General features: G+C 40.2%; 1 protein-coding gene across 1 annotated transcript; it reads left to right on the forward strand.

Annotated features, from left to right (window-relative positions):
- Window positions 1-58: 58 nt before the first annotated feature.
- LOC133652007 (5-hydroxytryptamine receptor 3A-like) lies at window positions 59-17,685 on the forward strand. The gene is made up of 9 exons (XM_062050312.1): window positions 59-235; window positions 304-464; window positions 7,888-7,932; window positions 8,006-8,115; window positions 10,913-11,085; window positions 11,164-11,318; window positions 11,385-11,595; window positions 16,994-17,140; window positions 17,277-17,685. The coding sequence occupies exons 1-9, from the start codon at window positions 196-198 to the stop codon at window positions 17,501-17,503; spliced, it is 1,269 nt and encodes a 422-aa protein (XP_061906296.1). The 5' UTR covers window positions 59-195; the 3' UTR covers window positions 17,504-17,685.
- Window positions 17,686-17,973: the final 288 nt, after the last annotated feature.

Here is a 17,973-nt window from a genome sequence, read left to right on the forward strand (position 1 = left end):
AATTATTCCTTCAATTAGACAATGATCTTCCATCAATGACATCGTCGTTCATTACCACAAGTGCAAAAGCTTTTTGCGGGACTGGCGTCACATGTTTGCTCTCATCAAACAAGGTAAACATGTGATTGTTAAAGATGCGTTCGGTGGCTTACATAAGCGCACGCTGAGCTCACGCTGCGCTGAGAGCCGACAGCCATGTCCGCTTGGAGGACGCTCGCGCTCCTGGCCTTCACTGGTGAGTAGGCTTCAAATCTCCACAACGTTTCTTACCTGCAGTCTGAATCCTCCTCTTCCTCCCGGCAGGCTCCTGCGCCGCGGCTTTGGACTGCTCCTACTCCTCGCTTCTCAGCCACTTGAACCTCAGCACCTCCAATGACCTTCTGACCATCATGAGGCCTGTCAGAAACTGGACTACAATCTCTGTGGTTCGCTTGGACATCCTGCTGTACGGCATCTTGGAAGTGGTAAGTGACCAACATGATTTATTATCAGTGTTGGGACTAATGCGTTACAAAGTAACGCGTTACTGTAACGCCGTTAGTTTCGGCGGTAATTAGTAATATAACGCGTTATTTTTTATATTCAGTAACTCAGTTACCGTTACTACATGATGCGTTACTGCGTTATTTTACGTTACTTTTTGTGTAGTATCGGCTAGAAACAAGATCTGAGTGTGTTTTGTGGCAGCGCTACGGTGTCGTTCTTCTGAATCTCGTGTCACACGGAGGAGCCGCGCTGCGTGTGTGTTTGAGTGTGGGAAGGGGAAGGAGGGGAGGGGTGCGCGCAGCAGCATTCGTGAGGGAGGGGCGGAGACAGAGAGAGCGAGAGAGTTGTTAACACGCATGCGTCGCCAGGCTCAGCTTTTTATTGATAGATTCATCAGATTTAATTTTTATTTTTTCTATGTCCTGCCCAGCTTCTCAGGCAAATCATATAGTTGATGTAGATGCCCATATCGGCTGTTCAGATTTACTTTACAAAAGAGAAGTGTAGGATACTTCTCTTGTTGCCTTATTTGTATTTTGACTTTATTAAATTTATTTATATTATCATTTGGTGCAGCCGGGCCGGAGCAGGAGGGGATAGAAAGAGAAAAAACGAAGACAGACGGGGGAATTGTGGGGACAAGAGGGGGATTAGACAGAGAGACAAAAACAACAACAGCAAACTCAACAACAACAACAACAACAGAGCAACATCAGCAAATACGACATGTAAAAATATGATGGTAAAAGTAATAGCAAATAAGCAGTTAGCGAAAATAAAAAATAATACAGAAATGATAATGAGCATTATTACACTAAAAATGGAGCAATATGAATACCAATAGAAATAGTGCTATTGATAATAAACAATACCAACACTTTACCTTTATTATCAACAATACAATTGTTCAAATGCAACAATACAAGTATGTAATGATAACTTGAGATACGAAAGAATGCAGAAAAATGGAGGGGAAGAAAGAAGCAACCTACATTAACCTTGTAGATTGTTATAGTAAAAATAGGTTAAGCTTTGTCAGTGTGCCATGTGTTATACCCAGTTTACCCTAGGGCAACAACGTTAATATATGTTTGATGAAACGTAATTATGTGCATGAGCGTATGTGTGCATATGTACTTGTATATGTACAGTATGTGTATGTGTGTGCTTGTACAGTGAATGTATGTGTATATGTGTGTTTGTACAGTGAATGTATATGTATATGTAGATTTATTTTTTTATTATCTATAGCAGGGGTGTCAAAAGTGTGCCCCGGAGGCCATTTGCGGCCCACAGCTAATGTTTTAAAGGCACACAGCACATTCTAAAAATACTATTAAAATAAACAAAAACATAACAAAAGTGAAATCAAAAAGCTTAAAGGTGAAATGTAATTTAGAAAAAGTTGCAATGTTGACTAATAAAACAAAGCTGTTTTTTTTTTCTTTCAAACTGTCATTGCTCAAAACATAATATTGAATCAAAATCAATGTTATTATGAATTATTGTACACACACTCTGTCAATTCTCTTATATACTCTTTCATTTTAGACTTCTAGAGTGTTTGATTATCACATCACTCTAAATGTATAGAATATAAAGTTCACAAACATAAAGAGGGATCCTAGTGGGCCAGGCCAATATTTCCTTATCTCTAAACTAAAACTGGGGAAATGTGTAGAGCAGGGGTCACCAACGCGGTGCCCGCGGGCACCAGGTCGCCCGTAAGGACCAGATGAGTCGCCCGCGGGCCTGTTCTAAAATAAAATAAAAAATAAAAAAAATAAAATTAATTAATTTTTTAAAATTAAATCTACATAGAAAAAACACAAAATACACTTTCAATCAGTGCATCAACCCAAACAACCTCCCCCATGCACACTCATCCACACCCACGCACACAAAATGGGTTATTTCTTTCTGCTACCAATATTCTGGTTCCCACAACATAGACAACACATCTGCAAGGGACACAGTCCCTGAAGCACACATGATTGTATAGGCTGCTGGTCCACTAACATTTTCATTAATTACTATTTTTTATGTAATTATTTTTATATTGTTTTACTTTCTTTTATATCCAAGAAAATGTTTTTTATTTATTTATCTTATTTTATTTTATTTTTTAAAAAAGGGCCTTATCTTCAACAGACCAGGTTGTCAATGAAATTAGATTTGTTTAAAGGGTTTTTTAAACCAGGCCCAGTCCAGATAATGTCCAAGTCGGACTCAGCAACACACACCTTCATTCATGTACACAGAAAAAAATTAGGGAACACAACAGATTGCATATCATTTATAAACAAAATTACATTTTTAAAATAAGCATTTATGTACAGTCCAGATTATGTCCAGGTCACTCAAATTAGGGAACACAACAACAGATATCATATAATCTATAAACATAATTATACTTTCAAAATAAACCTTTGAGGACTTCTCATCTTTTTTTTAATGTTTTTTGGCATCATTATCGTTTTCAACCATGTAACTTTCTAAAGTTAGAAAATACTGAATAAATGTTTTAAAAAAAGTAATACTAAGTGAATATCTGTTTTTGGCCTTAAAAATAAACATTTTACCGAGTACTATAATTAAATTGACTATATCATGATTGTCAATGAACTCTCCTAAAATAACAGAAACCACATTAAGCTTCATAAACAAACCAATCCTTAAAAACATTTTTTCAACTTCCACCCAAAACAAAGACACAATATGACAATACCAAAACAAATGCAGGGTGGATTCAGGCTCCTGACAACAAAATCGGCAATCATCTGACTCTGTCATATTCCATAATTTAATAATAATAATAATTAAATCCCTGTGGGTAAGAAGTTATAAATAATTTTAATTTGAAAATAACGATTTTGCACATCGATAGTGGTTTTATAGATTAGTTTGAATATGGCATCCCATGGCAACGGGCAGTCAAAAAAGTCTTCCCATTTTCCATTTGTGTTGTATGAGGCAGCCTTCAAAGATTTCTTTATTAAATAGAAATTATATATTTTTCTATTCATTTTAGTTCCTTTTTGCCAACTAGAATTTCTTATTAGAGGTTTACAAACTAATAATTTAGTAGTTCCATAATTAATTATTTGTTTCCATCTTTTCCCAATTACTCCAGTTAGTTGATAAAATGAAAAGCTTGAGCAAGCATCACCATACATAGCTCTAAATTCATCATACTTCATAATTTTACCATTCTCATTGATAATATCATTGACAAAAATGATTCCTCTTTCAAACATATTTTTCCAAAAGAAAGGCTTTCCATCTATTACAATATTAGAGTTCATCCATATTAACTGCTGCAAAATATCATCTCTTTTTTCTGGCACATAAAATTGAAAACACCACTATGAGTGGATTGTTTCCTTTATGAACCCCGCCATGTTTCCCAGCAGACTCTCTGGGAGGGGATCACTTGTAAAAAAGGATACATACTCTTTGTACAAAACCTTTCTTTTAATCTTTTCTGGTTTGCCGTTCCAGACAAAATCGAAGACCCTCCGCTCATAAATCTTAAAAACGTTTTGTGATGGAGCTGGTAATGACAAAAACAAATAAATAAATTGAGGAATAATTAACGAGTTGGCAATAGACATTTTACCATACAAGGTTAGGGATTTCCCTTTCCATAATTGCATAATTTTGTCCAGCTTTCTTAGTCGATTATCATAATTTACTGAGCCTAAATCTTCCAGATTTTCTGGGACAACAACACCAAGTATGTTAACTGGTCCATCTGTCCACAAAACAGGCACTTTGCATTCCATTCGAAAGGACGTTCCCTTTAGATTTCCGATCCCTAACATTTTACATTTATCATAATTAAGCTTAAGGCCAGATTGCTGTGAAAATATGTCCAAAAGATTAAGAAGGTTCCGCAAACAATGAGGAAAAATCTTATCTTTGTGAATCAGCCTTTTCTGACATGAACTTCATCAAGAACAAACACAGAACACGCCTCACTGATGCGCATCTGCAAGACTCACTCAGAGTTGCAGTGTCAAGTTACACACCAGAGTACAACACACTAGTTAACAGCATGCAATGCCAGGCTTCCCACTAACTGACAAAGAAACAGATAACAGATTTGGTGTCCAGTTCAAAGTGTGACATGATTTAAAAATTTGAGAGTTTACTTTTGTATTTTACATGAGTTATTATTTGTACAAACATGGTGCAAAGTAATTCATGATTTGTTAAAAAATGTTAGTGGCTAGCTAGTTAAAATGGGATACTGTGATATCACAAGACCGTCTTAGAAGTGATCATTTGAAAATGTTCAATTTGAAAAATGTGCACTTAGAGAAAATATAAAAATAAAGTGTTGCATATTGATATTTATTTGTTTCTATATATATTTATTGTGAGAAATCATTAAGATGATCAATGTTTCCACAAAGATAAATATAATTAATTATTAATAATAACAGAGTTAAAGGTAAATTGAGCAAATTGGCTACTTCTGGCAATTTATTTAAGTGTGTATCTAACTGGTAGCCCTTTGCATTAATCAGTACCCAAGAAGTAGCCCTTGGTTTCAAAAAGGTTGGTGACCCCTGGTGTAGAGTGTTCTGGGCTTCAGACATGATTTTATTTCAGAATTCCTTGAGAGAAAAAACGCCTGGTTAGGCTTTTGTATGTAAAAATAAAGTTAAAGTACTTATTTGGTTTACAGCTATGTTGTTATTATGCTGTTTGTTACTTATGTATGTTATGTTGCAGCTATTTAAAATAGTTTTGTCAATTTGTTCTGGCCTGAAATAAGTTGGCCCTTTGAAACATATCTTTGTCTTTGTGTGTTGTATGTAGACCACATTGCTTAGCAGAGTTCAGTGATGCAAATGCATGTCAAGTTGATCAACAGATTATATTATTCTCCAGTGTAATAACAGTACTGAAATGAAGGCTAAAAGGGCATTAATGGGAGCTTTAAAAAAAGAAGGAAAAAAAGAAGTAACTAAATAGTTACTTTTCACAGTAACGCATTACTTTTTGGTGTAAGTAACTGAGTTAGTAACTGAGTTACTTTTGGGATAAAGTAACTAGTAACTGTAACTAGTTACTGGTTTTCAGTAACTAACCCAACACTGTTTATTATACAGTGAAACCTTGATTTACGAACTTAATTGGTTCTTGAACATAGTTCGTAAATAGAATACTTTGTATAGTGAAGCAACTTTTTCCAGAAACAATGTACCGTATTTTTTGGACTATAAGGCGCATTCTTTCTTTTTCTCAAAAATCAATAGTGCGCCTAATGTACGGAATTATTCTGGTTGTGCTTAACGACCTCGAAGCAATTTTATTTGGTACATGGCGTAATGATAAGTGACCAGTAGATGACAGTCACAAATAAAAGATACACTATATTGCCAAAAGTATTTGGCCACCCATCCAAATTATGAGAATCAGGTGTCCCAATCACTTGGCCCGGCCACAGGTGTATAAAATCAAGCACATAGGCATGGAGACTGTTTCTACAAACATTGTGAAAGAATGGGCCGCTCTCAGGAGCTCAGTGATTTCCAGCGTGGAACTGTGATACGATGCCACCTGTGCAACAAATCTAGTCGTGAAATTTCCTCGCTCCTAAATATTCCAAAGTCAACTGTCAGCTTTAATTATAAGAAAATGGAAGAGTTTGGGAACAGCAACTCAGCCACCAAGTGGTAGGCCACCTAAACTGACAGAGAGGGGTCAGCGGATGCTGAAGCGCATATTGCAAAGAGGTCGCCGACTTTCTGCACAGTCAGTTGCTACAGAGCTCCAAATTTCTTGTGACCTTCCAATTAGCCCACATACAGTACACAGAGAGCTTCATTGAATGGGTTTCCATGGCGGAGCAGTTGTATCGAAGCCATACATTACCAAATGCAAAGCGTCAGATTGCAGTGGTGTAAAGCACATGGAGACGCGTTCTCTGGAGTGATGAATCCCGCTATTCCATCTGGCAATCTGTCTTATGTTTACTAAGGGGAGATGACGGCAACAGACACCAGGGAGCAGTATAGTTCTAAGATTATTTATTATATATATAGCTAATATATATAATAATAATACAAAACAATACAAACTAAACTAAGGAAATGGAGTGTGTGACAAAACCCAAGAGTGAGTGGTGTTAGACTATGTGTGTAGTTAGCTGTTGTGTATTACCGTGATGTTGGATAAGGAAACAGACAAATCCAAAGAGGGCAAGGCAAAAGGGGTCCGAGATCCGCGAGAGGTCCGTGGGGCAGAGAGACGTCAGAGTCCGGGGGCGAGCGAGGAGTCGAGGAACGAGGGAGGTGGTCGAGATCCAGGGCAACGGAAGGAAAACAGGTTCACCATCGAGAAACTATATTCCGGCGAGGGATGGCAGGTTGTACAGGCTTAAGAACAGGAAGATCATCACCGACAGGTGCGTTGATTTCAGATTGATTGCAGCCGGTGGAGTGACGCGTGCAGGAGAGGAGCGGCCGTGGGCGTGTCCCGAGGTGCGCCCTGCTGCGATCATTGAGGAATGCGCATTGGCATGTGCCCGGGCCGTGACAATCTGATGGACGAGTCTGGGTTTGGAGGTTGCCAGGAGAACCGTACATTTCGGACTTCATTGTGCCGAGTGTGAAATTTGGTGGAGGAATTATGGTGTGGGGTTGTTTTTCAGGAGTTGGGCTTGGCCCCTTAGTTCCCTGGGAAAGGAACTTTGAATGCTCCAGGATACCAAAACATTTTCGACAATTCCATGCTCCCAACCTTGTGGGAACAGTTTTAAACGGGCCCCTTCCTCTTCCAACATGACTGTGCACCAGTGCACAAAGCAAGGTCCATAAAGACATGGATGACAGTCTGGTGTGGATGAACTTGACTGGCCTGCACACAGTCCTGACCTGAACCCGATAGAACAGCTTTGGGATGAATTAGAACGGAGACTAAGAGCCAGGCCTTCTTGACCAACATCAGTGTGGGACCTCACCAATGCGCTTTTGGAAGAATGGTCAAAAATTCCTATAAACACTCCGCAACCTTGTGGACAGCCTTCCCAGAAGTGTTAAAGCTGTAATAGCTGCAAAAGGTGGACCGACATCATATTGAACCCTATGGGTTAGGAATGGGATGGCACTTCCAAGTTCATATGTGAGTCATGGCAGGTGGACAAATACTTTTGGCAATATAGTGTATTTCTATCTGTGATTAATGCGATTAATCACGAGTTATCAATGGACGAAATGGGATTACTTTATTCATTAACAATTTTGTTCACTTCCTGTTCTTACATGTTATATTTTGGTAACATAAATACAAAATGATAAAGACTAAGTAGCAATAGATACAAAAAAAATGCCATAATAAAGTCAAAAAGTTAATCTCTTAAATGTTTTCATCGATTTTCCTCGTCTGCAGGATGAAAAGTCTCAAACCTTGACGAGCCACGTGTGGATCCAAACGGTGAGAAGATGCTTAACTGATGGAGAACTAGCTCACTAGTGTTGTCTTTTTAACACAACTATCTTTTTCACAGGTGTGGAACAACGAATATCTCACTTGGGACCCAGTCCAGTTTTGTGGGATAAAAAGGCTGACTGTTCCCAAATCCATGCTCTGGATCCCGGACGTCATCATCGAAGAGGAGTGAGTCTTATTCTGAAAATCCTGTTGAACTTAAAGATTATTCCAACTGATTAGAATTGGATTGAATATTGCCTGGAAACAACCAATTATTGTTACTACGATACTACTACAGTACTACTACAATTCTACTACAATAGTGTCATGTTTGTTAATATTACACTTTTTACGTGCGAGAACGTTAGCATGCTAACATTTTTTTAGTTAGCGTCTCTTATATCAGCATGCTAACATTTTATGCTAGCTTTCTTGCGACTTTCTATGTCTACACCAACAATTACTACAATTTGGTATTTCTTACCCAGTCATGTGCAAGCTTCTTAACGTCAGCATGGTAGTGTTCTAACATTAGCATGCTGACTTTTCCAGTTAGTATTACACTTTTTACGTGCGAGAACGTTAGCATGCTATCGTTTTTTTTACAAACCCCGTTTCCATATGAGTTGGGAAATTGTGTTAGATGTAAATATAAACGGAATACAATGATTTGCAAATCCTTTTCAACCCATATTCAATTGAATGCACTACAAAGACAAGATATTGGATGTTCAAACTCATAAACTTTTTTTTTTTTGCAAATAATAACTAACTTAGAATTTCATGGCTGCAACACGTGCCAAAGTAGTTGGAAAAGGGCATGTTCACCACTGTGTTACATGGCCTTTCCTTTTAACGAACACTCAGTAAACGTTTGGGAACTGAGGAGACACATTTTTTAAGCTTCTCAGGTGGAATTCTTTCCCATTCTTGCTTGATGTACAGCTTAAGTTGTTCAACAGTCCGGGGGTCTCTGTTGTGGTATGTTAGGCTTCAAAATGCGCCACACATTTTCAATGGGAGACAGGTCTGGACTACAGGCAGGCCAGTCTAGTACCCGCACTCTTTTACTATGAAGCCACGTTGATGGCTTGGCATTGTCTTGCTGAAATAAGCAGGGGCGTCCATGGTAACGTTGCTTGGATGGCAACATATGTTGCTCCAAAACCTGTATGTACCTTTCAGCATTAATGGCGCCTTCACAGATGTGTAAGTTACCCATGTCTTGGACACTAATACACCCCCATACCATCACAGATGCTGGCTTTTCAACTTTGCGCCTATAACAATCCGGATGGTTCTTTTCCTCTTTGGTCCGGAGGACACGACGTCCACAGTTTCCAAAAACAATTTGAAATGTGGACTCGTCAGACCACAGAACACTTTTCCACTTTGTATCAGTCCATCTTAGATGAGCTGAGGCCCAGCGAAGCCGACGGCGTTTCTGGGTGTTGTTGATAAACGGTTTTCGCTTTGCATAGGAGAGTTTTAACTTGCACTTACAGATGTAGCGACCAACTGTAGTTACTGACAGTGGGTTTCTGAAGTGTTCCTGAGCCCATGTGGTGATATCCTTTACACACTGATGTCGCTTGTTGATGCAGTACAGCCTGAGGGATCGAAGGTCACTGGCTTAGCTGCTTACGTGCAGTGATTTCTCCAGATTCTCTGAACCCTTTGATGATATTACGGACCGTAGATGGTGAAATCCCTAAATTCCTATGCAAGGCGAAAACCGTTTATCAACAACACCCAGAAACGCCGTCGGCTTCGCTGGGCCTGAGCTCATCTAAGATGGACTGATACAAAGCGGAAAAGTGTTCTGTGGTCTGACGAGTGCACATTTCAAATTGTTTTTGGAAACTGTGGACGTCGTGTCCTCCGGACCAAAGAGGAAAAGAACCATCTGGATTGTTATAGGTGCAAAGTTGAAAAGCCAGCATCTGTGATGGTATTGGGGTGTATTAGCACCCAAGACATGGGTAACTTACACATCTGTGAAGGCGCCATTAATGCTGAAAGGTACATACATGTTTTGGAGCAACATATGTTGCCATCCAAGCAACGTTACCATGGACGCCCCTGCTTATTTTAGAAAGACAATGCCAAGCCACGTGTTACATCAACGTGGCTTCATAGTAAAAGAGTGCGGGTACTAGACTGGCCTGCCTGTAGTCCAGACCTGTCTCCCATTGAAAATGTGTGGCGCATTATGAAGCCTAAAATACCACAACGGAGACCCCCGGACTGTTGAACAACTTAAGCTGTACATCAAGCAAGAATGGGAAAGAATTCCACCTGAGAAGCTTAAAAAATGTGTCTCCTCAGTTCCCAAACGTTTACTGAGTGTTCGTTAAAAGGAAAGGCCATGTAACACAGTGGTGAACATGCCCTTTCCCAACTACTTTAGCACGTGTTGCAGCCATGAAATTCTAAGTTAATTATTATTTGCAAAAAATAAATAAAGTTTATGAGTTTGAACATCAAATATCTTGTCTTTGTAGTGCATTCAATTGAATATGGGTTGAAAAGGATTTGCAAATCATTGTATTCCGTTTATATTTACATCTAACACAATTTCCCAACTCATATGGAAACGGGGTTTGTATGACTACACCAACAAATTTGGTATTTCTTCTTACCCAGTCATGTGCTAGCTTTATAATGCTAGCATTAGTGTCACATACCAAGTGATATACATCTGGGCTAAATGGTTGTAAAATTATTTTAAAAAGTAAGCCCACTGTTTACTGACATGTGCCATGTGAAGGACATTTTAACAATAAAATTGCGTTTGTATACAATTTTTTTTTCTTTCCCTTTAGCAGGTTTTAATTATTAAAACGAGTACTCACCTGTGATTAATTGCCAATTAATCTAAATTCCAAAATGTGATTAATCTGGATTTTAAAAAATCATTTGACAGCCCTAATTTTGAACAATGTTTGTCTAAAGTGAAACTGAAGTGTTCTTGTGTCCCCAGCGCCTCGGACTCGGGAAGCATGAAAGTGAGTCCCTACGTGACCTTGCATTTCAACGGCTTGATGCAAATCTACACTCGGCAGCGGCTCACCTCCACCTGCACCCTCAATCTTTACTCCTTCCCCTTCGACAAGCAGAACTGCAATCTCTCTTTTCATTCCATGAACTACGACCGTAACGGAGCGCTCTCCTTCTAGACTTTTGCAGGTGACTAATAGGCGGCTCTGACAGGTGCTCCTCTCATCTGCACAGAAAAAACTCTAACCCTGTTGACGCTCCGCGCCGACGACTTCATCACTGACGTGTCCGAGCAGCAGCTGGTGACTAAGGGAGAGTGGACGCTGAAGGCCGTGGAAGCTGAGCAGAACGGGACTCAATACTCAAACCGACACATACTTGTTTTCCAGGTGAGCAAAAGGTTGAGAAGCACACCTGCGTGAGGTGCTTCAGCGACGTGTGGATGTTCCGCGCAGGTGAGAATCGCCAGGAAGCCCATGCTGTACGTCATCATCTTCATCGTACCCATCCTGTGCCTGCTCTTGCTGGACTTGGCGTCCTTCTTCATCAACGAGGCCCGGGGCGAGAAGATGAGCTTCAAAATCACAGTGCTGCTGTCCATCTCTGTCCTGCTGCTCATTCTGAAGGAAATGCTGCCCTCCACTGAGGAGAACTTGCCACTCATTGGTGAGGAAGTCACACCTGTGGGTGCTCTTAGCGCGGTGGTTCTCAATTATTTTCTCTCATACCCCCCCAAGGAACATAATTATTTTCACGCCCTCCAAGTAAATTTTTTTTTTCTGTATGTGTCAAGATAGTAATTTAGGCCCCTTAGGTAAATCCCACCTAACCTTATCCTTGTCCACACACACACACACACACACACACACACACACACACACACACACACACACACACACACACACACACACACACACACACACACACACAATGGTCGTTTAAGCCCCCCACCCCTCTGTCCGCTGGCGCAACGTGACCTAGTACGCATGTATGGAAAATGCGCACGTCATAGTCACCTCCAGTGTTGCTTTGTGTGTAAGTTCTTAAATTTACCTTATCTGGGCAGTACGGTGGAACAGGGGTTAGTGCAGACCTGGGCATTCTGCGGCCCGTGGGCCGCATCCGGCCCTTTGTGCGTCCCTGTCCGGCCCGCGTGAGGCCAATTATAAATTACAAAATACATTTTAAAAATTATCTATGTCGAGTGTGCAATACAACAGTGCTGCTTTTGTTTTGAAAATCGTTATTTGTATTACTTCCGTGTGGACGTATGCGTGTGCGTGATTGTGAGTGAATGTGAACAGCTGCAATCATTAATTACAAAATAAAGTTGAAAAAACATCTATGTCGTGCGCGCAATACAACTGTGCTGCTTTTATTTTGAAAAGTATTATTTATGGGCGTGTGTCCGTGTGTAACCTGCGAGTGAAGGTGCACATGCAGCGACAAGTGATGCACGGTTTACACCCGAGACGCTAAAAAGAGAAAAGTTGATGAAGAATGGCGTGTTTCCAACAAGACATGGACTGCCATGCAACGTTCCTTCTAAGGTGCGTGCCTGCGCAATTGCGCACTGCTCAAGCATCTGCTGCGCGCAGCAAATATATGCCCCGCACCAAATCAAATCCCATCTGAATTCTAAACAAAATAAACATATTTATTCTATGTAATTTTGCAATGCAACTTTGAGTGACAGTGACAACAAGCGGCCCTAACGGTGTTCGTCAACACCGTTCAATTGAACACCGTTCAATTATTGTAACGTCTATCCAGATGCTTCGAGGCCAGGAATTATATCGATCACTTTATTGAGCAAAACTGTTTATATTCGGACATAACCACACCAAAAACATAAGTAAAACACTTCTGTCTCGAAAAACTAGTCATTTTCTGCCGTACAAACCAGGCCAAAACCAACTTGTCATCTGTCACCAACACGCATAGCACTAAACCACTGGTGCGTTTATGGCCAACAAAAAGTCGGACAATTCAAACACCACACAAAGTTACACTATGACTCCTCAGTCATACGTGTGCTTATTTTACTGTCATTTATTATTAATGTTAATTTATTTATATTAGTCATGGAATGCTGTTACACACACTATGTTGAAGTATTACTATTATTATTAATTATTATTATTATAATTATTATGTATCTTACGGTATATATCAAAAATAATATTGAGCAAAATTTAATTGAAATATTGTCGATGTGGCCCTCCAGCAGTGCTCGGGTTGCTCATGCGGCCCCCGGTAAAAATTAATTGCCCACCCCTGGGTTAGTGGATGTGCCTCACAATACGAAGGTCCTGAGTAGTCCTGAGTTTAATCCCGGGCTCGGGATATTTCTGTGTGGAGTTTGCATGTTCTCCCCGTCACTGCAAGGGTTCCCTCCGGGTACTCCGGCTTCCTCCCACCTCGAAAAACATGCACCTGGGGATAGGTTGATTGGCAACACTAAAATTGTCCCTAGTGTGTGAATGTGAGTGTGAATGTTGTCTGTCTATCTGTGTTGGCCCTGTGATGAGGTGGCGACTTGTCCAGGGTGTACCCCGCCTTCCGCCCGAATGCAGCTGAGATAGGCTCCAGCTCCCCCCGCGACCCCATAAGGGACAAGCGGTAGAAAATGGATGGCTGGATGAACAATTTCCAGTGTTGTGGTATTTAAATTAACTGGAATCCAGTCTGCTGTGGTGCCCTATTGTAGTGAATCACACCTGAGCCATTATAAATTAATCAAATCTTTACTAGACACGTAAACAATGTGATAAAGAACATTTTACATCAATCAATCTAGGATCTAGATATCTGGTCAGGACACTCCTCACTCTTTTGCCTTCACCTTCATTGTCCATTCCTTTTTGGTGACTTAATATACTCTGGACCTAGACGTTGAGTCCGCGACATACATGGCGGACAATAACTGATAGTCTGCTTTGCCAGTCCAAATGCATTCAATGTTTTCTGTAGTCTTCCCTCGACGGCCAGGTGATACAAAGCACATGCTATCTTTTTTATCACATCCACAGAAGCCCGCATTCTCGTTGTCTCTTCTTCGACAAATGGACAAAGTTTTTTGGTACGTAGAATCACAGCTGACCTGGACTTTCGAAAGTTCTATTGCTATCTGAGATGTGTTGTAGCCCAAATAGCTGCAATCGCTTTCTCTTAAAGTATTCATGTGTGATTTCCACAAGCGTCTGTACAGACGGAAGGAGAAACACGGGCATTTATTATTTATATTTATTTATGTCTGGATGACTCGCCTCCATATTTCCAGTGTTAGCTCCGAGTTACGAAACCGCTTTATTATGAAGCTGGCTGTGGCGCGTTCTTTCTGACATCACTTCCTGTGTAGGGCGCGGCCTTTCTGGCGTCACTTCCTCTCCGAACTCAGTTTGTAAACGATCAATGAGTCCATACAAAGCTAAGAGCCAGAGATTCAAGAAATACACGGCGCACTTACCTGTGTAAAAATTATCCAAGGAGGGGGACCTTAAACGATGATTTTGTGTGGCCGAAACGGGGCTTAGGCTAAATAATTATTTGTTTAATGAGTTATCCGGCTTAGTGTAGACAGGTTAGTAACACTAATTATGATGTTACGCCATTACACACCTATTCCTGACTGCTTATTCATTGTAATCATCTTTTCTTCTCTATCTTTGTTGTTGTTGTTGTTTTTTATCCAATTAGATTTTATTGTTTTGATTTTGTACGGTGTCCTTGAGTGCCCAGAAAGGCGCCTTATAAATAAAATGTATTATTATTATTATTGCCTCTCACGCCCCCTTTCCGCCTGCCCTGCTATTTAAGAAGCACTGCATTAAACGACCACGACCCCCTAAGGCAGTGGTCCCCAACCACTGGTCCGGGGACTGGTACCGGTCCGTGAAGCATTTTCTACCGGGCCGGAGAGAAACATTAAATAATTTATAAAGGACTGCATTTTCTCCGACTTAACTTTGGCCTGTCCCACTCGACCAAGGGTGTCAAACTTGTTTTCATTGAGTACCACAGCGCAGTCATGGCTGCCATAAGAGGGCTGCTTGTAACAGTAAATAATTAATGAATTTGCCTATGAATTTAAATATTTAAAAAAAAATTACGTTAAGAGTAAAAAAAAATCTGTGGATTTGACCAGTTTTTTACAGAAAAAAAACTGGTAGCTTAGTTGCCAGACTTTTACTGTAAAATATATGGTGTTATTTTAATTTTTATTATCACAACATATTACTATAAATAGAAATACAGTACCGCTGTTTAGTTGTATTTTGACAACTCAGCTGCCAGTTTTTTAGCATAATAAAATGTCGTACCATAAAATCATCAACCATGGATTTAAAACAACAAAAAATTGACACCTCAGTCGACAGAATTTTACTGTAAAAAACAAACATTGGTCTTTTTTTTCCTTCAACTTACAGTAATATGCTGTAAAAAAAACTCCCTAAATTGTACAGTAAAATCTATTGGTCATATTTATAGTGTACAATTTGATGGATAACTTGCTTCGAACCTATAAGTTAAGCAGATATTTAAGTATTTATTTGGATTTTGACCAACAAAGTTAGATAATGATATTTGTTGCAACATTGGACACTATTTTTTTCCCTGTCAAACTACAAAAAAATCCTAATACCTTTAGTAAGAAAATAAGAAAGTAAAAAAAGAAAATATAAGGTATTTTATTGACACATTATTTCCAAGGTTTTGCGGGCCATATAAAATGATGTGGAGGGCCAGATCTGGCCCGCGGGCCTTGAGTTTGACACCTGTGCACTAGACACACCAATGAGCTTGTTTATAGATGTACAATAAAACTCATAGGAAGTTGCCATTTGTTATAACTTTGTTACATGATACAATCATACTTGCCAACCCTCCCGATTTTCCCTGGAGACTCAGGAATTTCAGTGCCCCTCCCGAAAATCTCCCGAGGCAACCATTCTCCCGAATTTCTCCAGATTTCCACCCGGACAACAATATTGGGGGCGTGCCTTAAAGACACACTCTTAAACGTCCTCTACAACCTGTCGTCGCGTTCGCTTTTCCTCCATTCAAACAACGTGCCGAACCCAGTCACATAATATATGCGGTTTGTACGCACACATAAATGACTGCAAGGCATACTTGATCAAAAGCCATACAGGTCACACTGAGGGTGGCCGTATAAACAACTTTAACACTTACAAATATGCTCCACACTGAACCCACACCAAACACAAATGACAAACACATTTCAGGAGAACATCCACACTGTAACACAACATAAACACAGCAGAACAAATACCCAGAATCCCTTGCAGCACTAACTCTTCCGGGACGCTACAATATACAGGGCCCCCCCCCCGGTACCACCAAACCCCGCGCCCCCTAACCCCGCCCACCTCAACCCCGCCCCCCATCTCGAATTCAGAGGTCTCAAGGTTGGCAAGTATGGATGGATACAATGCACATTAATGAACATATTAAATATAAATGTGACAGATTGTAGCCAAAGACTGATTTCCATCAGCATCTCATTGTAAAGAAACAAGCCCAGGGCTCCCACTAATTCAGCGTTATAGTGAGTTGTATTTTTCACAAGTGGGAATCCGGTCCCTGAAAATAATGCCGACATTAAACTGGTCCGTGGTGCAAAAAAGGTTGGGGACCACTGCCCTATGGGACAATTTTTTTCACACCTCCCCTGAAGTTGATCTTCATTCATCTTTTATCTGTATGTGTTAATATATCTGTATGTGTTAATCTTTTTTTTTTTAAAAATTAACACTAAGGATGCTTTTACACCATTGCCTCTCACGCCTCCACTCTGCCCCGTGTACTATTTAAGAAGCACTGCATTAGATCTTAAAACATTTTAGGAGACTGATTTTTTTTCACGCGCCCCCTGATTGAATGTTTATTTATCTATCCGTATGTGTCAAGTTAGATGCTATTATTTCTCACACCCCATCCTGAAGTGAATGTTTATTTATTTATCTGTATATGTCAAGATGTACTCTTATTACACAATTGCCTCTCACGCCCCCTCACACTCATTGTGTTCACATTACAGCAAGCTACTGCATTGGGGTCTTTGCCCTGGTGGGCTTCAGCGTGCTGGAGGCCATGCTGATGAGCTTCCTCATCGACCTGGACAATAAATGCGCAAAGACAGACAACTCACGCATGAATACTCCCGTCGCAGTAGAGCAGCAGAAAGGTGGGATCCAAGTTTGACTCGTTAAATGTAATCTGGTATCGAAGTTTAAGGCTCTCATCATGGCCAGGTAGGACTTTTGCTAAGGGAAGTAAAGTCATTGAGACTCACTGGACCATCTGTCTCTTGTCGCCCCCAGATGACGTGAAACTCACAGAGCGCGACCTGATGAAGCTGGTGCTGCAGGAAGTGAGATCGAGCGCACAGGAAGTGGGCAAAGGAGGCGCTGTCGAGCCAAAGCAGAGCTGCTACAGAACAGTGGTTAATATCATAGATGGAATTTATTTCTGCTGCTACGTATGTACCGTTGGAATTTTTGTGACCGTCGTATATATTAAGTGGGTGCCAAAAGATTTTTTTGATTAAAAGCAATCCTAAAATCAGGGGTTGAGAACATGACACACTCAGTCTCACTCTGTATTGTACTGTTTGTTTAAAAAAAACGATTATTTAAATATGAAGATGATTCTATGAATAATGTTCAGACATATGTTAGACTGGATATTTGTAATTAGTGTCAAACTGACAGGAGGACGACGTGTTCTGGATAAACGTGTTTTGTATTTTAGTGTTGCAATAAAAGTACATTTATTTACAGTAAATGTTTGAGTCTTTTATTTAGTTTTTATGTGCAGATCACAGCCAAGCTAGCTCCGGTCTCTACACGTCCATAAAGCCATGTGCGACCAGAGATGTGATGTTAGCGAACAAATCAAGTCTTTTGAACTGCTCTTTTTTAAAGTGATTCCCAGCTGTGAGCCGTTGGTTTGGGAGCCAATTTTTGTAGACTTGCAAATCGAGCGTCAGCAATTTCGCTCGTGTGCCACTTGACTGGC

This window comes from Entelurus aequoreus, linkage group LG06 (assembly GCF_033978785.1).
Source record: "Entelurus aequoreus isolate RoL-2023_Sb linkage group LG06, RoL_Eaeq_v1.1, whole genome shotgun sequence".
Taxonomy (NCBI): Eukaryota; Metazoa; Chordata; class Actinopteri; order Syngnathiformes; family Syngnathidae; genus Entelurus; species Entelurus aequoreus.